At 42.2% G+C, this 26790-nt stretch overlaps 1 protein-coding gene across 3 annotated transcripts in view; it reads right to left on the bottom strand.

Annotated features, from left to right (window-relative positions):
- The window catches only part of LG06H21orf58 (linkage group 06 C21orf58 homolog), a 94402-nt gene that overhangs the window by 45883 nt on the left and 21729 nt on the right, over window positions 1-26790 (bottom strand). For all 3 annotated transcript variants that reach the window (XM_073633702.1, XM_073633700.1, XM_073633701.1), the window contains one exon: window positions 10698-10755. In XM_073633702.1, coding sequence (XP_073489803.1) covers window positions 10698-10755 — 58 coding nt within the window. The remainder of the gene's footprint in view (window positions 1-10697; window positions 10756-26790) is intronic.

Below are 26790 nucleotides of genomic sequence, written 5' to 3'. Positions count from 1 at the left end.
TCCTCCAGCTTCGGTGCCTCACGGAGCACCAGGTCCCGATCCCTAAAATTAAGTAGCCGGAATATAAAAGTTCTTGGTGGAGCCCCAGGTGGGCCTCTGGCGGATGGCATCCGATGCGCTCTCTCCACCGCAAAGTAAGGGGAGAATGAAGCCTGTGGCAAGAGCGTGCGTAGGAGTCTCTCCGTGTAGGCTGTCGGATCACGGCCTTCAGCTCCTTCAGGAAGGCCCACCAGGCGGAGGTTGTTCCTCCGGTTCATATTCTCCTGGTCTTCCGCACGAGATTCCATGGCCTTCATTTTAAGTTGCAGAGTGCGGAGGGTGGTATCATGCTCACGGATTGTGTCTTCGGTATCCCCGACCCTTCTCTCTGTCTCCGATAGCCTGTCACGGAACTTGTCCATGTCTCTTCTGACTAGTCCCATCTCCATTTGAATTTGCTCAATTTTTGCCGTCAGCGTGGTCTGGCAGCCCGTGATGGCATGCATGAGAGCTTTAAACTGCTCGTTCCCTAGAGGGGACGGGTCCAGCTGTTCAGTTTGGGACGCCATGTTGGTCGTGCTGAGTGCACGTGTACCCCGGGGCAGCGGCGGGGATTTTGGAGCAGGATTCTGCTTGCGATTCGATCCAGAATTCCCCCTTTTCATGCCGGGGACCAGCCTGCGCAGTTCGGTCAGGATAGGTTGCGATAGTCCTTTATTATGCGGATAACTTAGCCTTTCAGATGCGGAGCTCCCAACACACACGTCTTTTAGATCGCCATCTTAACCACGCCCCCCAAGTATGATATTTAAAGGAATATTTCACTTTTATTTTTTCACACTTTTTAAAACTTTTTTTTGCATTGATACATGTCCCCTGGGGCAGGACCCGGGTCCCCAAACACTTTTTAGGACAATAACTTGCATATTGGCCTTTAAAATTCGCATTTCTGATTTTTCACGTTCGGGTCCCGTAGACTTTAACGTTGTTCGAATGTTCGCGCCAACTTTCGGTCCGTTCGCATGTTCTGCCGCAAACGAACCGGGGGATGTTTGGCTCATCCCTATTCATCACCTTTCTTCCATCTTCTAGCCCACACTAATTAAAAAGACAGCTCAAATTTAAAGTGGAACTAAACCCTTCTTTTATTTTCAGCCAAGGAAACAGCGATCTTAGCCTCTGTTTGGTCTTCAACTGCCATAGTGCTGCACGTGTTCAGTTATGACATCAGCCATTTGATGGTTTTACAGTTTGGTTGAGATTACAAGCAAATGGGACAGTTAGCAATATAACTGTTTTTAAAAAAAATGTTAAAATCGATGGGTTTAGTTCCACTATATAACTGCCGCACATGAAAACTGATGTCAATGTGCATAAAAACTCACGGAAACACGCATGAAAACTGATGTGAAACTGATGTAAACTCATGTTTCTGCAAGTGAAATCTGCTCGGTTTTCCCATGAGTTGTCATGCATGCATGGTGTGAACGAGCACTAACTGATATGGGCAACACAGGCACTTTGCTTACCTTAAAGTCATAGTTCACCTTTACCAAAAAAACTGCCTATGCAGGTAATTAGTGCCTGTAGATAAAAACAAACTGTGCAGCTTTGACCAAAGTTGAATAATGCCCTTGCTATGGTTTACATATCCCCTGAAGCCTGACCGAAAAACTCCTAGAGATGGCACCATCCTGTCCTGCCTTGTTGCTAGGATGTTGCTAAGAGACTCTAAGCTGTTACTGTTCACCTTCACCATCTTTGAGCTGATTGATGTTAAGAAAAAATTATTTTCAAGCTGCACAATAAACTTGCATGATTGACTGGACTGAGCATATAAATTAAGTCAACTGACACACAAGAAAAGAGGTGCAGACAGATAGCTGCAATGGTGGCATATTTGCAGGAAACGTATATATAATCAATCAGCGCAATCCAATAATATGTGAATCAAATTAATAATAAAAATTGCTAGCCAACACCCATAAGTGATTCCAACCTACTGATATATTCAACAAAATGATGTAGCACAACTTACAAGAAATAAATACAACTATAAATATACAAACAATCGCGCAAAAATATTTGTTCCAAAAAAATAGTCCAATAAATATCCCAAAAATATCAAAAGAAAAAACTATATTCAATTCAAACAATATCCAATTTAAATCCACTCCAATCACCAGTGTGACATGTAATACAAAATGTGAATCCTCCACCCTTGTAGATAAGCCTCTCACCTCATTGCCGTGACCCCTGCATTACCAGTAGGTCTCACCACATGTTTTTCCCTCTCTAGGAATGAAGACAAACACCTACCACTTCAGATGCCTCTTACTTGGATAGATGGATGGATGGATGGGTTAATAGATTTCCAATCCCCACAGCATGCATGCACGAATAAAAAGCACACAAATCTAGTGCTCTCCGTTTAAAATGTCACATTTAGTAGAGAAGGGTAAAGTTTTGCACTTACAAAACTGCCACTATAGGCAGTGCTAACTATGAATCGCGTGTCTGTCACATACAATCACAGGATCCTTAGATGCAGAGATGACCAGAGGATGACGTCATATATGTGAAACCTTGTCCTATACGTACGTTACGTCCAAACCTCGTGACTTCCTCAGTAGGGAAGTCCGACTGCGGAAGTCGCAAGGTTTGGATGTAACATACGTATTAGGACGAGGTTTCACGTATAACAAAAAGGACTATTCCCCCTTAAGTGGGACTTTAAAGGCCACAGACACTGACATGCGTAGAAAAATAATTTTTATGGCATAAAAAAGATGATTCCAGATCAAACAGATGATCAAACATTGAAAGACGTCTGGCATCTAAAATTGAATGCATGTGACCAACATAACAAAAAAACAAAATACAACAGTACATATAAAATGACACTAATGCCCCGTACACACGGTCTGATTTTCCGATGGACAATGTCCGATCGGAGCGTGTTGTCGGAAATTCTGACCGTGTGTGGGCGCCATCGGACATTTTCCATCGGATTTTCCGACACACAAAGTTGGACAGCAGGAGATAAAATTTTCCGACAACAAAATCCGATCGCGTCAATTCCGACCGTGTGTGGCCTGTTCCGACGCACAAAGTGCCACGCATGCTCAGAAGAAATTCCGACACGGGACAGCTCGTTCTGGTAAACTTAGGGTTCGCAATGGATACAGCACTTTCGTCACGCTGCAATGTTCAAAATGGTTTAATACAGTGCACTCTCTTCTTCTTTATAATGTGACAAGAATTAAGTAGTTTTGCTGCTCATATTCACACACACTTCTCATAAACTTTTATTTGTGTTTTTTTAGTGGGATTCCCTGAATATATTGTTATTAGTTGTCACATCTGACAGTTTTATATTTTTTATTTTTTTTTATTTTGGATTTTAAGCCTTTTTTTTTCTTTAATGTTTGGATTTTTTCCAAGGCTGATCTTTGTTCAATGTTATTTTTATTTTTACTCCAGAATATTTTTGGGTGTGTTTTGTGTGTCAAGTTACCCCAACACCATTGATATCTTTTATTATTTAATCTCCAGGAGATTGTTTGGTGTTGGTGTCCCTTGTTCATTTCACATTGTATATTTGAAATGTACCTGAATCCTCACAAACAAACTGTCCTTTTTGAAGTAAAACACATAGGAGAGTATAATTCAAAACAAAAATCCTTTATTAAGGGCTCAGAACCAAACAAAGAGGAAGGCAACACTGGATCAACAGGAGAAATTAGCGAAGCCTGGGACCCCCACGGCAGACATCAATTCTTGAACATCAAAATTGGTGGCCTGAGGAGTCCATATGTAAGGGAGGGCAGTCTGGTCCAGAATTCGCAGAGATCCGTATAGCAGCAGATGACATCTGTGTCCCCAGGCTGTGGTACCACAAGAGGCTGCATCTTTTGGCCGACCAGACTGAACCCAGGGCAATCACTGTCTGGTCTTCCTTCCACGCTTCCTTCCGGGCTGTGGCTGTGCAGTTGGAGATGTGGCAGGAGGAGGAGTAGGACCTGGAGGAGGAGTAGGACCTGGAGGAGGAGGAGGACTGGGGGGACCTGGAGGAGGACTGGGAGGACCTGGAGGAGAGGGAGGAGGAGGAGGACCATCCCAAAGATGTGTGTGAGGTGTAATTTGGCCCCTCATACCTTTCTCCAGAGCCTCCGATATGAGGGCCTCACACATGGCTTTTTGGCCCTCCTCCATTCTCTGCATTTTATATGCTATGAAGGCAGCAATGTTCTCCTGCATGGTGTGGGGTGCTCCCAGGACCTCTGTAGCCCTCCAAAAGAATGCTATAGCAGCCTCCTCTAGGGTACTCCTCCTACTGCCACTTTCTGTTTTCAGGGGGGGTGGAGGGACCTTGATATCAGCCAGCCGGCTCGGCCCGGCCACCTCCTGGCTGAGACTTCTCTGTGTATGAAAAAGGGACATGGTTTTAGTTTTTGCATCATCAATCACAATCCTAAATTAGTACTCCCAACTAACATCTAGTTAACATCATTGATTGGACAAGCAGAAATATTTAGAGGAATGCTATACCTGGCTCAATCTGGGCTCCTCCACATGTGGCCTGGAAGGCCCAGGTTGGTCATCAGAAGCCTCAGCCGGGGGGGAAGGAAGCGTGGAAGGAAGACTGGAGAGGGATGGCCTGGGTTCAGTCTGGCCTGCCAGAAAATGCAGCCTGTCGTAGTACAACATCCTGGGGACATAGATGTCATCTGCTGCTCCGGATCTCTGTGAATCCAGGACTTTCTTGCGCTCCCTTAGATATGTACTCCTCAGGCCACCAATTAAGATCTTTAAATAAGTGATGTCTGCCGTGGGGATCACCTGCTTCATAATTTCACACAATTGCTCCAGCGCTGCCTTCCTCTTTGCTTGGTTCTTGAAATGGGGGTGGGTAATCTCCCACAGACAGGGCAGCTCACTTAGCATCTCTATGAATACTGACATGAAGTCATTGTCTTTCATTAAGATATCCATGTTCACTGCAAGACACAACACAAGACAAAGCCTAATGTCAGACAAAACTCTCCTAATCTTGTTACAATATAGGCCTCAATCTAGAAGCAGTATAGGCACAAGTTTGTCTCTTACCTTCGTTATTACGATCGGCGCGTCCAATGCTCCTTCCTCCGCTCACAGATCGTACGTAATACGCACGCGTGTTACTCTTTATACACACTGCGCATGCGTGTAACTCCGCCCGCCCCTGACGTTCTTTCTAGTGTATTCCCCGCCCCTTTTCGTTCGGCGCAGTGGGGGAAGAGCATGATGGCGGAGTTACAACAGGTGCGTGCTAATTCTAGCAACGAGGAGGAGGAGGAGGAAAGCCCGGATCCAGGCACGTCCCGATCCAGAAGGAGACGTTTTAAAGCCACAAATATGTTGTTTGGGGAGATGTTGGAGATGGTCGACATCATGAGGAAGTCCGACTATGACGGAAAATATGGGCCTTACCTTAACCCCAACATACGAAAGGCCAAAATCATGGCGAAAGTGGTCAGGAGTCTTGAGCGGAATTTCGGGGTACGAAGGTCTAAAGATCAGCTCAGGAAGCGGTGGTCGGACCTGAAGTTGAGAGAGCCAGAGCAGTATCCGGAGAGTGCTGCAAAAAAGTAAGTAGTTGTGCTGTGTTCCTATTCTCTCTGTCTTTATTACGTTCGTTCTGCTCCATATGCTTTTATTAATTGTAACGTTTAAAAAGGTCAACTTTAATGTTCATGGGCCCATTATTCGTTCGTATCAAACATTTTTCTTTCGGCCTCTAGAACACCATTGTTTAGGCCATATGCATTTTCACACATTTTTGGGGGCCTACTTGGATGCCAAATATTTGTTTGTGTGGATGGGTTTGTTACTAGAATGAAATGCAAACTAGATTGTTTGTAAGGAGAGGACACTGAGCAGCTGGTTTCACATCTGGACACTGGAGCACTAGTGTGAGACACAAGAACACCATTTTTATTAGGGGGGGCACACTGATGCTCCAGTGTATACTATAGGGGGGGCTACATCTGTGAAGCTTGTACTAAACAGGTAAAGTATTGCAGCTTGACAAAGGGCAATAAAAAATATACATCTTGGAACTCGGCTAAAATAGACAATTGTACCCCACTTCCAAGCAATGTTTCCTATTTCTAGTTCTGCCATCAAATATCTGTGTGCTAAGTATACCATTTTTGTTTTACATAGGGGAGAAAAGACTCGGACACCCCTCATCCCAGGAGACCAGAGACCCCCCCCTCTGGAAGAAGGGAAATACCAACCCAAGAAGAAGAGCAGGAGGAAGAAGAAGACGTGGTGGAGATTGGCACCACAACAGGTGAGTGTCTGCGACCACAGACTCAGGTAAAAGAGATGGATGGTGGCAGATTTTTGAGACCTGTTTTTTTGTTCTTTATCTCTTTTTAGGTGATCGTGATCCAGAACGCTTTACATCTGAAAGTGCCCAGATACTGATCGGGAAGATCATGGGGTGTAATCTCCAATTGCAAAACATCCAGCAACAAATCAGTGATGTTATTAAAAAAAATAATAACATCATTGATGTTTTGGGGCGAATTTAAACCCCACAAAATCACCTGTTTTATTATCTTGGTCCAATCTTAACAAAATTTTTTCAATGTTTAGAAAAGCCAAATTTGGAGGATGCACACAGTGTGCCAACATGTGCTATCTGCCATCACGGGAGATCAATGGACGCGTTTTGGGGGTGCAACCCCTTCCTCAATTATAAAGTAGCGTTGAGGAAGGGCTTGCTCCCCCAAAACACGTCCCTTGATCCCCCCTGATGGCAGATAGCACATGTTGACATTCGTAAATTGGTGTGCATCTTCCAAATTTGGCTTTTCCAGGAGTGATTTCCCCCCATCTGAACGCTATATCAAACCCAGTTCCTAATCACTGATGTCTGATATAGCCTTCAGGTTTTACCATATGTGAACTTTGTAAGTTCAAGTTTTTTGGCTTTCTTGTTGGTTTTACACAGGCCTGTTTTAGCTGAAATGGATATTTCGATTTTTGATAATGCTACTGCAAACATTGTTATACAACAAACATGTTGGTTTGTTTTAAAAACCTTTGGTAAATGCACATGTGATTGTGCAGGTATAAAAAAGTGCCTTACTCAAGAATGTGTGGATTATTGTCTCAACACTACAACACTTTTGGGGTGATGTAATTGCTGTTTTATGCAAAAATGGGGGTTATTTCCTAAGGGCAAATACACTTTGCACTACAAGTGCAGGTTCAGTGCAGTTGCAAGTGCACTTGTAGTGAAATGTGTTTTTGCATTTAGGAAGTACCAGCCAACAGTGTTTTTTATAAGGTTACCCAATCACGACATTTTCTGCACTCAACACATTTCTGTCAGGGTCAGCTAAAACAAACACAAGCAGTAAATGTCCACAAAGAATTTCTTTTGGTTGTTTTTTATTTGAAAAAGGTGTCACAGATTGTCTGGCATATTGATAGCCCCCCTACCCGCAAAGAACTCCAGGTAGCGTAACCGGACATCACGGGCATTCAGGGAGGGCAAGCCAGGACGGCCACTTTCAAGCGCCGTTAGTGTTGATGGATTTGGGATTCCGGCCTCAGGCCCAACTGAGCCAGCATAGTTGGCTGAATGTTTTCTTAAAAAATTATGGAGAACACAGCAGGCAAGTATTATATGGTTCAGTTTATACTCCGCCATATGGATGGGTGTCAGAAATAATCGGAACCGGCTGGCCAGGATTCCAAATGTGTTCTCTACCACTCTTCGGGCTCTGGCCAGCCGGTAATTAAAAACCCTCTGTTCCGGGGTGAGGGTCCTCATCGGGAATGGCCGCATCAGGTGGTCCCCCAGCGCAAATGCTTCATCAGCAACGAACACAAATGGGAGACCTTCAACATTGTCCTCTGGAGCTGGCAAGTCCAAGCTGCCATTCTGGAGACGCCTGTAGAACTCCGTCTGGGCGATCACTCCACCATCAGACATCCGGCCATTCTTCCCCACGTCCACATACAAGAACTCGTAATTAGCCGACACCACCGCCAACATCACTATACTATTAAACCCCTTGTAATTATAATAGTACGACCCCGAGTTGGGTGGTGGGACGATGTGGACGTGTTTCCCATCAATTGCCCCTCCGCAGTTAGGAAAGTCCCACCGCTGGGCAAAGTGGGAGGCCACCGTCTGCCATTCCTGTGGCGTTGAAGGAAACTGTTGAGGAAAAAACAATAAACATTACTATTTTTTCAAAGATACATGGCAAGCAGATTATACACAAACATTATGGGGCAACCTCCAGATAGCATTTACTAAGGGGAATTTAACATCAACAAAGTATAAGGTACACCTATCATATCCCCCCCCCCCCTCTCATGGGCCATTTCAAACATTATAGGGGGGGGAACTCTTGGACAGGTAACCCTCTTCACTTCATTGAGAGATGAATGCCTAAATACAGGGTATTACTTGGAACAGCCCCTCCTTAGTTACACTATTGGCAGACCACTGGACAGGTAAGAAGTGTCATAATACAAAGATATAAATACACACTGTACACATTTGAACATTCTGCTATTACCTATCAAGATAATAATAGGATACAAAAACTTTAAACAGTACCATTGGAAAGTATACAGGCAGGCCCTTGCACTACATGCTTTGGGCAATTCATCCATAAATCTGACCAGTAAAGAGATGGGTATAGTGTGTATGGGTTTGGCAAAGTCAGCAGATAGATGATTGAGGATAGAGAATTGGGATCAGCTGACTTAGCAGTTGGGGGAGGGAGGGTTACAAAAAATTTGGGGACACCACAAAAAAAAGCCTCTGGCACTCTGCCTGAATTTAAATCAAAAATAACATTTCCAAACATTTTAGGGGGTGTTTGGGGTAAAGCACTACTATGGAGCTGATAAAATACATTGTTAAGTGACTACATGAGGTGAATATAGGGCAGGAGACACCATGCTGGGGAAGTTATTGAAGGGCAAATATGTATGAAGGACATAAAATAATAATTACATAAAAATCCAGCATGCATGAGGACAAAGGGGACATTCACAGCATATTCCAATCATGGTAATTAGGGAATGAGGAAAGAAATACAATATATTAGCAAACATTCAATACAATAAAATGTGATATTAAAGGATAAAAATCTTACCTTCATATACTCCTTCTGCAGGACCTGTATGATGGCAGAACAGGTCTCTGGGATAATGATCCCCAGAGCCTGGGGGTAGATGCCTGTCGAGAACTTGAGGTCCTGCAGGCTTCTCCCTGTGGCCAAATACCGCAAGGTAGCGACCAACCTCTGCTCCGGAGTGATGGCTTGCCTCATGCAGGTATCCTGCCTGCTGATATAGGGGGTCAGCGAAGCCAACAAACGGGGAAACACGGGGTCCGTCATCCTGAGAAAGTTCCTGAAATCATCAGGATTATTCCCACGGATCTCACGGAGCAAAGGCATATGAGAGAACTGGTCACGCTGAAGCAACCAATTCTTGGTCCATGAACTCCTCCTCACCCTGTTCATGGACTGGACTTGTGTCAAGGTCAGGACCCCAACACCAAGCCCCCGCACAGCATGAACTCTACGAGGAGTACGCATACGAAACATGGCTAGAAAACGGTCGGCTGCTCAGAATGAAGTAACAGAACGCACTGAAGAACAGCAAGGCCTGTGAAGAGCGACCTGAAAACCAGTAACGAACGAACAAGAATACAATGACTACTTAAAGTCACGCGGAACTTGCTTGCACGCACTGAAGAGCAGATACAAACCCACAAGCACAAACTGAACGGCAGAAAACGATCTGAAAGCCACGAGTCTGAAAAAGCGCGAATCGTCTCTCACCAAACTTTTACTAACACGAGATTAGCAAAAGGAGCCCAAAGGGTGCCGCGCTTGGTTCTGAACCGGCCTTTTCTAGTCTCGTCGTACGTGGTGTACATGACCGCGTGGTTGTCAATCGGAAATTCCGACAACTTTGTGCGACCGTGTGTAGGCAAGACAAGTTTGAGCCAACATCCGTCTGAAAAAATCCTAGGATTTTGTTGTCGGAATGTCCGAACAAAGTCCGACCGTGTGTACGGGGCATAATACTCTGCAGTGGATGGTGATCCCTGGTATCTGACGCGTTTCCAGTTTAACACCTTTGTCAGGGTTAGAGAGTAGAGATAGGTACGGTCAAAAATAGTTTAACTCAAGCAGATTGACTCCATGTCGAAAACACATGAGGCAACTGTCAGGATGGGGGTGCAGATCAACGGTAGCCTAGGATTAATATGAGTTTGGAACAATAGATTCGCAGATCTGTTTAATAACAGGTGAGCAGCAGCAACTGAATTCCAGTGGTTGGAGTTGGTGTGTGCTCTGCCAGGATCAGGACAGGAGCTAGCCGGAGCCTTCAATAAAGCTCCAAACTCAGTGGATCACACCAAAATGCTCCCTGTCTTCATATTATATTATGAGTTTGAAGCAGCAGACAGAAGCAGCAGACAGAAATTACACTTAGTGCTTTTGATTAAGACATTTACACACTACAGAGGGAAATTCTTTGTTCATATTTAATGTCTGAGGTTTACAGCCACCTTAAAAAAAGAAGTGCGCAGCTAAAAGATAGGACTACTAGGTGAGAATACTTTTTACACAGGTAAAATAATAATAATCCGTTCTACAAGTCTAGGATTCATTTTCTGTTCTTACTTGCTGTTGTAACTTCTGTATCAGATGAATCAGCAATTTCACGCTCATTTTCTAATCTCTGTGAACAAACATGAAAAACTGATTAATTCATATTTATCAATAGTTACACATTCTTTCATATACTTATAAATTTCATTATAAACAATCAAAAAAACTATGAAAAATCTGACATTTCAAGGCAGATAAAACAAACAACAAGGATTGGTGCTGACAAAGATAAATCCACTAGTATCAAAAAGATGTGAAAAGTCTATGTACCGTAGTAGAGTCTAATGATATATCATCTGTGTTCTGGAACAAGATGAGCAGTCCACTGTAAAAGGGCAGTGTAGGGGAGCAGAAGCGGTCTCCAACATGCAAGAAAAAAAGAATAGAACAGGCGCCTCTAAGTGCAGACTGGTTTATTAAGGTTTATTGAAACACACATCAGCCAAAACTCACATTTGGGATGATAGATATAGGCACATATGTTATGTAAAGCGACCGGAGATCAGTAACTGCAGCGGTCTACGCTGAACGCCGTCTCTGCTGAGCCTGTCATTTCCTGGATGACAGGGAGGTGGTAAGATGGCGGAGGACCAGTGGAAAGGGCTTGAACCCACTGGAACGCACTGCAAGTCAGGATGACGTCACCAGCGTGATCGTTTGCGACACGTTTCAGAGCATGCGCACACAAAAGCAAAGAGGGTACATGCTCCTTTCTCAAGCAAGCATGAGCTTGAGAAAGGAGCGCGCACCTTCTTTTCTCTTGTGTCCACATGCTCCTAAACGTGTCACGAATGAGCACGCCAGTGACTTAATCCTGATTTGCAGACTTGCAGATGTGCCTATATCTATCACCCCAAATGTGAGTTTTAGCTGTGTGTGTTTTCAATAAGCCTTAATACAGTCTGCACTTAGAGGCGCCTGTTCTATTCTTCTCTTATTTCAAGGCAGATCAAGACCATTTTTTTCCAGATTATTTATAGTCGGCATGTAGAATAGAAATGTTAAAAACAATTGGACCATTTGTCATAACAGTGTTTTTTACCTGGAAAATCTTCATTGCCTGTATGGATAAACTAGCCATACACATATTTAATTTATCTTGTTTAGCCCACGGCTGAATTGAAGTCTAATAGATTCCTCCATTCAATGTGGATGGAGGAATCTCCTGTGCCAGTTATTGTATTCAGACAGTAAGCACCTGAGGTTGTCTGAAAACCCTACAACAACCCTACATCTGATTGGATACAAAAGCAGGCATTTTCTCTGCCACCTTCTTTGAGTTTTCATTTCAAGTTTTGTAGAGCCAGGTGGCGCCCACAGGGCTACTAACGTCTCAAATTGTCACCAATTAAGCAGAAATCAGGGGCGGTGCAAGGATTTTTGACACCCTAGACGAAACCCCATTCTAACACATGAATATGCTTTGATCTAAAACATTCCATTGTAGCTCTGGCTGTATTTTTAGGGTCGTTGTCCTGCTGGAAGTTGAACCTCCACCCCAGTCTCAAGTCTTTTGCAGACTCTAACAGATTTTCTTGTAAGATTGCCCTGTATTTGGCTCCATTCATCTTCCCATCAACTCTGACCAGCTTCCCTATCCCTGCTGAAGAAAAGCATCTCTACAACATGATGCTGCCACCACCATGCTTCACGGTGGGGATGGTGTGTTCAGGGAGATGTGCAGTGTTAGTTTTCCACCATACATGCTTTTAGGTCAAAAAGTAAAATTTTGGTCTCATCTGACCAGAGCACCTTCCACATATTTGCTGTGTCCCCCACATGGCTTCTCACAAACTGCAAACGGGACTTCTTTCTTTCAACAATGGTTTTCTTCTTGCCACTCCATAAAGGCCAGAATTATGGAGTGCATGACTAATAGTTGTCCTGTGGACAGATTTTCCCACCTGAGCTGTGGATCTCTGCAGTTCCTCCAGAGTTACCATGGGCCTCTTGGCTGCTTCTCTGATTAATGCTTTCCTTGCCGGGCCTGTAAGTTTAGGTGTACGGCCATGTCTTGGTAGGTTTGCATTTGTCCCATACTCTTTCCATTTTCAGATGATGGATTGGACAGTCCTCAAAGCTTGGGATATTTTTTTATAACCTAACCCTGCTTTAAACTTCTCCACAACTTTATCCCTGACCTGTTTGGTGTGTTCCTTGGCCTTAATGATGCTGTTTGTTCACTAAGGTTATTTAACAAACCTCTGAGGGCTTCACATAACAGCTGTATTTATACTGAGATTAAATAACACACAGGTGGACTATATTTATTAATTAGGTGACTTTTGAAGGCAATTGGTTCCACTAGATTTTAGTTAGGGGTAACAGAGTAAAGGGGGCTGAATACGAATGCACGCCACACTTTTCAGATATTTATTTGTAAAAAATGTTGAAAACCATTTATCATTTTCCTTCCACTTCACAATTACAGTTGTGTTCATAAGTCTACATACCCTGGCAGAATTTATGATTTCTTGGCCATTTTGCAGAGAATATGAATGATAACACAAAAACTTTTCTTTCACTCATGGTTGTTATAAATGTAGTGATATATCCTTCAAAGAACTCACCAATGTAGTGATATGTGGTATAGTGGGTAGATAATTAATTAGTAATTATTATAATAAGATGATGTAAGTAATCTTCCACAGAAACCCAATTCTTCCAGAGAGATGCATTTTATTGACTTCCAACTCAGAACAAAGTCTTGCAACAGATGACAAAATCCAACAGAGTAAATATGATAAGGCTAGTAAATATACTAGCCCTCAGAGTCCCATGTTTCCTAGACCTGTGCATTCATAATCACAGAGACACAGTAAATAGACTGAACGCAAGGTTACATTCAGCTGCAGTCATAAACTGCCCTAATAAACTGCCCTAATTTGCATTCTTGCCTATTAATATTAACATAGCCCAGAGTCACTATCTGTCCCCTTTGATAAGTGTAATTAGATTAACAGATACCACATTAACACCCTTTTGATGTGTAGAATGGACTTGTTCTGGAATGCCTATATCCCTAATCTGTATTCTTGCATATTAACACCAACAAGTGCCCTTTGATATGTGTAATTAGATTAACAGATACCTCCTTAACACCCTTTTGATGTGTAGAAAGGACTTGTCCTGGAATGCCTATATATAACACCATATATAAAATACATGCACACATATATACATATATGCAGTTGATAATAGCAATAATGTTCGTGAGAGGTTACAAAACCAATCAGACACCGAGACAGTAAATTTAAAATTGCATGCAGTTACCATTGGGGGAGCTTTGCTTGAGAAATCTAAACGTTGTGATGAATTATCAGAGGAAAATGAGAGATTAAAATTAAGAATTATGGAATTAGAGAGGAGATCTCAGGAATGCAGATTTGCATCAAATCTTGGATTCAGCAATCTGCAGCAAAATACAAATACAAACTTTCTATCAAATGAAACAGAACCTCATATTAAATCTGATAATTCATTGCCAGTTGTTACTAATCATGGGAAGATCCAACAAATGCAAAGTGAATCTCCCTATGAGTTGTCACACAGGATAGCAACTATTATGGAATTATTGGTCGGTAATAATCTTGCATTTGAGCGTGGTGGCTTGATACATATGTTTCTAGATGCTTTGCATGAAGATATCAAACAAAATATTTTATTAGTTACCCAAAATTCTCATGATTTAAAAGACATATTGTTGAGAGAAGACCATTTATGGAGAAAATCAAATGAGCAGGCTGTCAAAATTGATTTAGCCACATTGTTTAGGACAAATACTGAACATAAAGATCAGAAGATAATATCTTATGATAACACCCAGAGAGGAGACCCCGGGTCAAATATAGGTGATATTAATATGAAAAACAGAGCTGACCAAAATAATAATAAGAAAGGGTCCAAGACCTGGATACCGTTTTCTCAGTTAAAACAGAAATATGACCACCTGAAGATTGAGTATGACAAGATGAGAGGGGAACATGATACATTATTGGAACAGTTGAAGGGGGTACAGGATGTACATTCTCCAGATCTGTTTTTGAATGCAAATGACACTTGTCTAGCAGTGGGGGTGAATTAGCTTCAAACTGTAAATGTGTAAATAGTGCTTTGTTTTAACTTAAAAAAATGTTTAAGGACCTTGCTAATGAGTTTTTGTTGGAGAGTGTTTTGTCTTTCAGATATGGCCGGAGATGCTCGTTTGCATGTGAATAGCAGAAGCACTAGAGGTATCTGACATTGTTGGCTAGTGAGAAACGCTGAATAGACAATGTATCACTATACAAGGAATTATAAAGAATTCATGGACTCTCTCAATATTCATCAAGCAATGGACCTTTTTTCTTTTTTCTTCAACGCACTAATTTTTAATTTTTCTCCCTTTTCCTGATATATTTTGCTGTTCATTTTTTATTTTCATTATGTTTTTATTTCTTGAACTTTATCTTAAAACCAAAGAGAATAATTTAAACCTAAAATAATTTTCATAACATCTGTACATATTAGATAATATGTATTGATCAACATATTTGACATTTAAGGTGAGATGCTGCACAATAGCTTGGCATAGCATAAATTACTGGGTGTCTGAGTATTTCTATTCTTAGACTGAGTAGAATAGTATGTTGGGCGGTTTTCCTGAATTTATAAGAGGGGTGCGTGAAATTCATCACTCTAATCATGATTTGAACTTTGTTGAATCAGTATAGGTTTATAATATGCTGAAGGCTATGACATATATGGATGAAAAAGAACTTTCTACCTTTCATGGCAAAAATACTGGCAAGAATTTCCACTGCCGCCTTGTCTGGACAAATGATCTGATAAACACTGATGTCAAGCTGATACTATCTAGACCATCTTTTGGTCCCATTCAGGTAGAATTATAAACTGAATGATCCAAGTAACTGCTCTATTGAAGTCAATGTGGGGGTCAGCCTACAGCAAATTACAAAAGCAAATTGTGGCTGGCAATCAACAAATTCTGGTACTTGTCAGGTATACAACAGGTCATCATTGCTCAAATAGGAAATGGAAAGAAGCAGATGTGAACTGTAAAATGCTTGCAAGATGGACTACAGCTTTAAGCTCATGAATGTCAAGTGCAAGGAAATAGTTTGCAGCACAGAGTTTTTACTGCCGTATCCAAACCTTTTGACCTTGAAAGGGAGTGCTGGTACATTGATGGTTCTTCTTATTATAAAAATGAAAGTAAAATGTTTGTGTAAAAGCATCTTTAAAAATGAAAAGCTTGACCCTGGAGAGGAGAGAATCCTGGACCTATGTGGATTGGAGCTCCCAGAGCATACCAAGTTTACTTTTAGTGAGATGGTGAGAGATGTGATGAAGTCAGACCGAAGAATGGACTGTAACATTAGCTCGTCTTTGCGCAATATTCAAGATCTTGATGTGATAGAATAAGGCCTAACAGCTATATGGGCCACTGATGTTTACCAAGTCCTTTTCCAGTTATGGTCTAAAAGTTATATTATCTAATAACTATTTCATGGGGATACTTTAGAGACTGGTGAAGAGAGATGTAACCAGTTTCAACTTCACATTTTATATGAGCCATTGTAAAGCATTCAGTACGTTAAATCATAATCATATTTTTGTTGTTGTTTGATTTATGGGTCAGTTTTAGTAGTTAGAACCGACCCAAGTGGGAGTTTATGTTGTCCTACTTTAATTCTTTATTTAATATTTTATCAATACAAAACCCAAACCCTACAAGTATACATCCACATTAACAAAATGACATCGTAATAATACAATCCTTCCTAAATCCCGCCCACCTCACCCCCCCCCCCAACCCTCCTGCAGGTGGTTACTGAAAGAACAGCCTTTGCTGTCACTCCTACCAGGCACTCCCGGATCCCCAACCCTTCAAGTTATGCTTAAGATCTCCTCCAGGTACCTCCAAGTATTTTTAAATTTTTGCCATACTGCCCATTTATCTACCCGTTCATCCCCATCATCCAACAAGAATCCAACAATATAGGGACAATAGAAGATTGGTATCGCTTCACCGGCTCCTCCGTACCATGAAATAGGCACACCCATGGATCTTTTATAATTGATTTGTCTGTGATTTCCTTAATCAATGTTATGATTTTTTTTCCAGAATGTTTTAAAAATGGGGCACTCGTACCAAATATGGGCCATTGTTCCCAAATTAGCGCACCCTCTCCAGCATGTCTCCGATTTGGCCGGATCGAATTTACATAATTTGTCTGGAGTGGCATACCATCTTGCAAAACATTTAAAGTTTACTTCAGTCCTCTTGATATCAAGTGCAGAGTAATGTACCATCTTCAAAATCTTCTCTAACGTGAATTTACTACACTGTGACCCTAACTCCCTTTCCCAGTTCTTGATGAATGGTGGCACCTCCAGCTCTTCCCTAGCCCCCAGAATCCTGTAGAGTTGAGAGATAGAGCTACCCGATTGCTCCCTCACACAGAACTGCTCAAGTGGTCTATACTCTTCCTCGCTTCTGAGTGGTTTCGGTAACCTCTCAATGAAATGCAAGAGCTGGGCATACCTCCACACATTAATCACCCAAAACTTCAAATTGGCATACATGCGTATTTCCCCCTTACTGATAACATTTTTTAGTTGAATACAATCATCTTTTATCCAATTCCCACCCACCTCCCTCATCCCAGGCTCAAAAAATTTGTTGTCTTTCATATAAATCAAAGGCGAGTTGTGTGTCCATTTATTCTGTGTGTGAATCAAATCCCAAAATTTAAGAGTGTTGCGCGTCAATACCGCCGTGTTAGTGCCCAGTGCTCTATAATTTGGGGGGTTCCAAATAATATGACCTAAATCAGTGTTGCTCAAACAGTGTTCTATGTTAACCCATCTCTTCTCCGAACCCTTTTTTGACCACTCAATAACTCGTGAAAGTATTACTGACATATAATACTTATTAAAGTCTGGCAGAGCTAGTCCTCCTTTTTTTTTTTCCCCTACTCAGAACTGCGTAGGAAATTCATGGCTTTTTGCCACCCCAGACAAACCTTACTATCAAACCTCGTAGTGCTCTTAAATATGATTGGGGGAGTGGAATTGGGAGCATCTGGAATTTGTACAATATTTGTACAATATTTTAGGCGTTAACATAATTTTAACTGCATTCACACGGCCAAACCATGAGAGGGGCCGCGATGATAGACTTCTAACTTCCTGCCTGATCTCATCCAACAGCGGAATGTAGTTATTTAAATACAATTTTTTAAGTGTATTGGATAATTTAATCCCCAAATAATTAATTACCTTTCTCCAGGAAAAGGGGAACACCTCTGAGAGGCTCGCCTCCTCTTGTTTGCCCACATGATATTTAGGACCTCCGACTTATTCAGATTTATTTTAAAATTTGAGATCTCCCCATATCTTTTTAAAATCTGTAACACATTCGGTATGATAATCCTGGGGTTCGAAATGAAGAACATAACATCGTAATGAAAGCCGCAAGTTTATGTTCCTCTGCTCCTATCTTCACCCCACTACAGTCTGGGTTGTTTCGAATAGTGACCAATAAAGGCTCTAGGGACAAGACAAATAGGAGGGGGGACAAAGGACACCCCTGCCTAGTGCCATTTTCCATCCTAAAGGGTCTGGAGAGAACCCCGTTCACCCTTACGGATGCCGAAGGATAATTTTAGAGTATTTTGACCCAAGAAATAAACCTTGGGCCAACCCCCATTGCTTCCAGGGTTTTAATCATGAACCCCCAGTCTACCCTGTCGAACGCTTTTTCCGCGTCTACTGACAGGAATAGAACTGGGGGCCCCCCAGGTTTACTGGACTCCAACAGAAGCACTGCTCGCACTACTCTGTCTCCCCAGTACAAAACCCGCCTGGTCTGCATGTACCAGGGTGGTCATTCTATCCTTCAGTCTACTAGCCAGCACTTTAGCATAAAGTTTAACGTCTGCATTCAACAATGAAATAGGTCTATAACTCGAACAGAGTCGATTATTTTTCTTCTTTTTTCTTCTTTTAATATCAATGTGATAGAAGCTGCTAATGTTTCTCCCTCCATTACACAATTGGACCACAACTCATTCCAGTAGTGGCAAAGCCTAGGTACAAGAATGTGTTTCAATTTTTCTAGATACAGGGTAGTGAACCCGTCGGGACCTGGACTCTTACCCTTTGGGGAATTTTCTAAAGCTGCCAAGATTTCCTCTGCCACTATGGGCCTATCGAGGGTACCTCTGTCTTCCTCTGATAGCTCAGCCATCCCGCCCCCCTCAGAAATTCCTCTACCCTCCTCATGGCAGTTTGGTCTCCTGATCCTTTTTGTCCAATGGGGTATAGAGCTTCATAAAACTTTTTGAACTCTTCCGCTATCCCTTTACTAGTAGCTATTGTCTCCCCTTTTTTATTCTGTATTTTCTCTATGAAATTCCGGTCCCTTTTCTTTCTCACTAACCTTGCCAGGTGCTTGCTCAACTTATTCGCCCAGAAATATTTGTTTCTTGTTATATTATTGAGGGCTCTTTTGGAGTCTTGCTCCATACAGTCCCTTAGCTCCTCCCTTTTGGTGGCTAACTGGCGGAAGACTTCCTGACTCTGACCCTTCAGTTTTTATGGCTCTGTTCCAGTAAGAAAATTTCCTCAATAAGCCTTTCCCTTTCTTCTTTTCTCTTTTTTTTCACCCCAGCCCCAATGGAAATGAGGACCCCTCTAATGTACGCTTTATGTGCTTCCCATAAAATGGGAGGGGAGACTTCTCCTGTGTCATTGGATTTAAAAAAAAAAGTTGGCTTCTTCCTAGACCCTTTCTAATACTTTTTGATCTTTGAGTAAATTTTCATTCAGTTTCCACGAAAAGGGTTGTCTTTGCAACTCCGGGATCCTGATCCTCATCGTGACCGGTGAGTGATCTGATAAAGAGATCATTTCTATTCTTGTTTCTTCCACCATATCCAGTAAGCTATGGTCCGTAAGTATGTAGTCTAATCTTGAGTACGTCCTGTGCACAGGGGAGAAGAAGGTATAATCCTTAACCTTTGCATGCTGCACCCTCCAGACATCCATCAGATGACATTGATGCAGCCGATGCCCAATCGTGCTAAGTTGGGCCTTACTTGTCCCCTGTGCCCGGGACGTACTATCCAGAACAGGATTAAGGCAAAAATTAAAGTCCCCCGCCAGCACCACCTCCCCCTCCCTGAACTCCATCAGTTTAGCCAGCACCTGTTTTAGGAACAACGTCGGGTTTTTATTGGGACAGTAGACGTTCGCTAAGGTAAACAATTTATTCACCAGGTTGCCCTTCAGAAAAATAAAGTGGCCGTCTGGGTCCGTCACCCTATCCACTAGTGAAAATTGGAGACCTTTGAAAACCCTATTGCTACTCCCTTGGATCTCTTAATAGGCGTATCACCATAGAACCACAGAGGCAGTCCTGGGGAGAACAACTTAATTCTTGATTCAATGGCCAGATGGGTCTCCTGGAGGAATTGTATATCAGCTCTATAATGTTGAAGTTCCTTAAGTATTTTGTGTCTTTGCGCAGGCGAGTTCAATCCTTTCACATTATACGTTAAGAATTTAAGATCTAACATTTAACTCAATAACCTTTATCCCCACTCCACTATCAGCTGCTCCTCTATAGCCAATATATACAGGGTGGGGGGGGACAGGAGGGGCGGAAACGATCAAACCAACCAGGAATATCAGCCTCCTCAGACCCCCTGTCCACCCAGCAGCGACCCCAGCTATATTTCAAGTTGGCCCTCCTCGGTTGTTCAAGCAGTGGTCTAAAGTGCCTTCTTCGAGCCAAAGTTCCCGCAGAGAGATCTGTAAAAATCTGTAGATTTTTATTTTCGAAGCATGCAGGGGGAGCACCCCTAAGGTTATTCCAGATCTTTTCTTTGTCCTCGTAGGCATGGAACTTCACAATCACATCTCGGGGAATGTCTTGTTTTATATTTGGGGGTTTTCTAACCCTGTGTACCCTATCAATCCTCAGGACCTCATCTTCCCGCCTTCCCAGGATCGGGTTAAATATTTTTCTCATCTTCTCCCCTAAGTCCTGATTTTGTTGCTCTGGGATGGATCTGATGCGCAAATTTTGACGACGACTCTGGTTCTCCTGTTCTTCCATTTTATATGCCAACATGTGATTTTCATTCAGCATTTTCTTCACTTGCGCTTTTAGCTCTAAGATCTCTTTTGCCTGCTTTCCTGTCGCCTCTTCTGCCTCTTCCACTCTGCGCAACAGATGTCCCATGTCCGTCCGCACATTCAATATTTCTGATTTTATAACATTTTCGAGTTTGGCGAACATTTCCATAATTTCTGTTTTATTAGGGACAGGCGCCATACTTCTTTGATCTTCCATATCGCTACTGGCACATGCTCCTTCTAGCTCTGTATCTTCCCTGGGCCTCTCCCCCGTCCCCCTTTTGTTTCTGCTGGTCTTTCTTTTTATCTTTTGTTCCTGCTTGTTTTGTGTCAGTTCCGGAGCTCTTTGAGCTTGCTTCTTTAAGATATTTCTGTATTGAGCTGGAGTTTAGACTCTCCCTTGGGGTCTTAGGTTCTGCTGTTTTTTGGGGTCGACCTCTCATGCTTGTCCTAGCTAACAGCTCTTTTGGCAGTTAGTATAGGTGTTTTATTCATGGTCTCCCAGACCTCCGTATACCACCCGCTGCCTCATTACACCGTTAAATTACGTACTTTTTCCCACCCAGGCGCGCTGGTACCTGCTTATGGTTGCTGTAGCGGCAAAGCCTCAACTTTCACCCCCCTTGTGCCTGCCTAAACCGACACGCACACGGGGTGCTTCGCTACCCCCCTATTCCTGGGGTCCTATCACGCCCTGCTCATGGGCTACCCCACATTCAACAAAATATAACAAAAAGAAAGTCTGGGTCTATGGTGGCCGTTGAACACAGTTCTCTGAAAGCCTTCCTAGAAACTCCGAACCATGACACTCTTCATTGTCAATCTTCATTTTATGAATACAAAAACTTAAATACCTTTTATCTCCAGCTTCTTGGCACACTGCAAGCTTTGACACAGCCCCAACCCAGTTACCTTGGATCAGCCACAGGGAGGTAAATAGTAGACACCTGGAGATGGGGATGGGGGAGGAGAGATCCGGCCCGAGAAGCATCCAGGCCAAGCCCGGCGAAGACTGATCTCTGCTTCCGCTTCAGCTCCTTGAGCGGGGCTATTCACCTGGCGTACCCTCTTTCTCTGCCTTCCTCCACTTCCATCTTTGCTTTCCACTGCCGCCGGTTCAAAACTGCTGTGAACCCGTCTCTCTCCTGGCCGCTCCTGCCAGCGGGGGGGGGTTCGCTCCAGGCTCACGCCGCTGCTGGCGTTTCCAAGTCGGGGAGGCTTGCACAGTCCTTTGGGAAATCCTCTCACGGGTGCAGCCGCGGATTCACACCTCGCACCTTGCATACCCCACCCGATCGGTCCCACTTGACTCCGGCCCTCACCCCAGCGCCGCCATCAGGCCCCTCCCCCCGTTCTGACATCATGCGTCACATCCTCATCCTGGGTACATGCCTATTGATGACTACACAAATGTGAGTTGTTTGCCGGGGGTTTATGTTGTAATATGTTGGTAGATTTATGTGGGATTTTATATTATTATTATTATTATTAATATATATATATATATATATATATATATATATATATATATATATAATATATATATGTACACATACAGTACAAGATTGACCAGGCCAGATTTCAGTTAACAATGATTGAGTTGTCCGAGCCAACTCAATTACACATATCAAAGGGGACTTGTTGATCAAAGGGGAGGTGGACAAACAAGATTTACTCCACATATCAAAGGGGACAGATAGTGACTCTGGGCTATGTTAATGTTAATATGCAAGAATGCAAATTAGGGCAGTTTATGACTGCAGCTGAATATAACCTTGCGTTCAGTCTATTCACTCTCTGTGTGATTATGAAGGCACGGGTCTAGGAAACATGGGACCCTGAAGGCTAGTATTCGTTTACTCTGTTGGATTTTGTCATCTGTTGCAAGACTTTGTTCTGTGTTGGAAATCAATAAAGTGCATCTCTCTGGAAGTATTGGGTTGCTGCGGAAGATTATAATAACTACTAATTAATTATCTACCCACTATACGATATATCACTACAATGGTTAGTGTTTGGCTGCAGCCATTTATTATCAATCAACTGTGTTTACTCTTTTTAAATCATAATCACAACAGAAACTACCCAAATGACCCTGATCAAAACTTTACATACCCTGGTGATTTTGGCCTGATAACATTCACACAAGGGGTTTGAATGGCTATTAACCACTTCAGCCCCAGACCATTTGGCTGGCCAAAGACCAGAGGACTTTTTACAATTTGGCACTGCGCTGCTTTAACTGGTAATTGTGCGATCATGCAATGTTGTAACCAAACAAAATTTACGTCCTTTTTTTCCCAGAAATAGAGCTTTCTTTTGATGGTATTTGATTGCCTCTGCGATTTCTATTTTTTGCGATATAAACTGAAAAAGACTGAAAATTTTGAAAAAACATTTTCTACTTTTTGTTATAAGAAAAATCCAATAAACTCAATTTTAGTCATACATTTAGGCCAATATGTATTCAGCCACATGTCTTTGGTAAAAAAAAAAAAATGTCAATAAGCGTATATTTATTGGTTTGCGCAAAAGTTATAGCGTCTACAAACTAGGGTACATTTTCTGGAATTCATGCAGCTTTTAGTTTATGACTGCCTATCTCATTTCTTGAGATGCTAAAATGACAGGGCAGTACAACCCCCCCCCCCCCCCAATGACCCTATTTTGGAAAGTAGACACCCTAAGGAAATAGGGTACATTTTCTGGAATTCATGCAGCTTAAGGAAATAGGGTACAAACGTCTACAAACTAGGGTACATTTTCTGGAATTCATGCAGCTTTTAGTTTATGACTGCCTATCTCATTTCTTGAGATGCTAAAATGACAGGGCAGTACAACCCCCCCCCCCCCCCCCCAAATGACCCTATTTTGGAAAGTAGACACCCTAAGGAAATTGCTAAGAGGCATTTTGAGCCCAATGAATATTTTATTTTTGTGTCCCAAGTGATTGAATAATGACAAAAAAGAAAAAATTTACAAAAAGTTGTCACTAAATGATATATTGCTCACACTTGTCATGGTTATATGTGGAATTGCACCCCAAAATACATTTTCTGCTTCTCCTGAGTACGGGGATACCACATGTGTGGAACTTTTTGGGAACCTAGCCACGTACGGGGCCCCGAAAACCAAGCATCGCCTTCAGGATTTCTAAGGGCGTAAATTTTTGATTTCACGCCTCACTACCTATCACAGTTTTGAAGGCCATAAAATGCCAAGATGGCACAAACCCAGCCAAATAACCCCATTTTGGAAAGTAGACACCCCAAGCTATTTGCTGAGAGGCATGTTGAGTCCATGGCATATTTTATATTTTGCCACAAGTTGTGGGAAAATGACAATTTTTTTTTTTTTGCACAAAGTTTTCACTAAATTATATATTGCTCACACATGCCATGGGCATATGTGAAAATACACCCCAAAATACATTCTGCTGCTTCTCCTGAGTACGGGGATACCACATTTGTGGGACTTTTTGGGAGCCTAGCCGCGTATGGGGCCCCGAAAACCAAGCATCACCTTCCGGATTTCAAAGGGCGTACATTTTTGATTTCACTCCTCACTACCTATCACAGTTTCAAAGGCCATAAAATGCCAAGATAGCACAAAACCCCCCCAAATGACCCCATTTTGGAAAGTAGACACCCCAAGCTATTTGCTGAGAGGCATGGTGAGTATTTTGCAGCTCTCATTTGTTTTTGAAAATGAAGAAAGAAAAGAAAAACATTTTTTTTTCTTTTTTCAATTTTCAAAACTTTGTGACAAAAAGCGAGATCTGCAAAATACTCACCATACCTCTCAGCAAATGGCTTGGTGTGTCTACTTTCCAATATGGGATCATTTGGGGGGGGGGGGGGTGTGCCATATGGGCATTCCAAGGCCTCCAAAACTGTGATAGGTAGTGAGGAGTGAAATCAAAAATGTATGCCCTTAGAAAGCCTGAAGGCGGTGCTTGGTTTTCGGGGTCCCGTACGCGGCTAGGCTCCAAAAAAGTCTCACACATGTGGTATCCCCGTACTCAGGAGAAGCAATAGAATGTATTTTGGGGTGTAATTTCACATATGCCCATGGCATGTTTGAGCAATATATCATTTAGTGACAACTTTGTGCAAAAAAAAAAATTGTCTTTTTCCCGCAACTTGTGTCAAAATATAAAATATTCCATTGACTCGACATACCTCTCAGCAAATAGCTTGGGGTGTCTACATTCCAAAATGGAGTCATTTTGAGGGGGTTTGAACTGTCCTGGCATTTTATGCACAACATTTAGAAGCTTATGTCAAACATCACCCACTCTTCTAACCACTTGAAGACAAAGCCCTGTCTGACAATTTTTTTTTTTGCAAGAAAATTACTTTGAACCCCCAAACATTATATATTTTTTTAAAGCAAAGGCTCTACAGATTAAAATGGTGCATGTTTCATTTTTTCTTTTTACACAGTATTTGCGCTGCGATTTTTCAAATGCATTTTTTTTGGAAAAAACACACTTTTTTAATTTTAATGCACTAAAACACACTATATTACCCAAATATTTGATGAAATAAAATGCTTTTTTTCTAATTATTTTTTTTGCTTTTTTATTTTATTTTTAAACTGTTCCTTTCATTTATATATTTTTTTTATCATTTTTATTGTTATCTCAGGGAATGTAAATATCCCCTATGATAGCAATAAGTAGTGACAGGTACTCTTTTTTGAAAAAATTGGGGTCTATTAGACCCTAGATATCTCCTCTGCCCTCAAAGCATCTGACTACACCAAGATCGGCGTGATAAAAGGCTTTCTTAATTTCCCAATGCCGCTGTTTATATCCGGCGAAATCATGAAAGTCATGAAATGCTTGTAACCGGGCTAAGAAATGCCCGGTTTCTTAGGCCATAGAGATGATTGGAGCCGTTCTGGTCTCTGATCAGCTCTATGGTCAGCTGGCGGAACCACAGGCTGCATTCTCAGGTTCCCTGTTGGGACAGGAGAGCCAGAGAGAACCATGGAAGATGGTGGGGGGACATTCCCCCCCACTGCTTGTAAAAGCAGTCTAGAGGCTAATTAGCCACTAGGATTGCTTTTACATGAAAGCCGACCGCTGGCTAAAAAGAATGATACCAAGATGATACCTAAACCTGCGGGCATCATTCTGGTATAACCACTCAAAGTCGCAGCAACATACCAGTATGTTGCTGGTCCTTGTTGGGCATATATTGTAATCTTTTTTTTTTCATGCAGCCTTTGGGCTGAATGAAAAAAAGAGATTGATCGGTGGGTATGTCCACCATTAGAATACCTCCCTTCATCCACCCACTTCTAATGATGGGCATACATGCACCATTTATATATGCCGAAGCATGGGGGCATCCGCCCCAAAAGTTAGGAGCAAATCGCTCCTCCACCCCTGCTGCCCCCATGCTTCGGCAAATATATGCTCTTTTTTTTAACTGTGGTGGTGAATTCACCTCCGACAGCACTGGAGTCACGGCTTTATGTATGGTCGGAGCAAACGCTGTTGCTGTCAAGATGAATAAATCCGCGCTGCAGCTAAATGGCGTACCTGAAAACAAAAAAATGGTTAACAATAAAACACAGTAAACATTAAAGTATAAAAAAATTACATACCTGAAAAGCAAACATGATAAAACATAATAACAATAAAACATTGCAGAATTGAATACAGTAAAAAAGAGCAGAACAATAGAGAGAGAGAACAATAAAACAAACAAAAACCCCAAATACAAAAATTTCCCTATGGCATTATTTAGGTTCTCTCGCTCTCTCTCCCCCCCCCCTCATAATGATCCATCCTGCTCTCCGAGCGCATATCCGTACTCCCTAGCAAGGTGTACTGCTTTGTAGTATCTTATCGGGTCGGGAAAAGCCATACCTCCTCTAGCCTTTGGCATAGCCAGTAAATTGAAAGATAGACGCGGATGCTTTTTTGCCTAAATAAATGTAATAAAAA

This window comes from Aquarana catesbeiana, linkage group LG06, assembly GCF_042186555.1.
Source record: "Aquarana catesbeiana isolate 2022-GZ linkage group LG06, ASM4218655v1, whole genome shotgun sequence".
NCBI classification, from domain to species: Eukaryota; Metazoa; Chordata; class Amphibia; order Anura; family Ranidae; genus Aquarana; species Aquarana catesbeiana.
The sequence above is the reverse complement of the archived record's forward strand: the minus strand, read 5'-3'. Positions and strand labels throughout refer to the sequence as shown.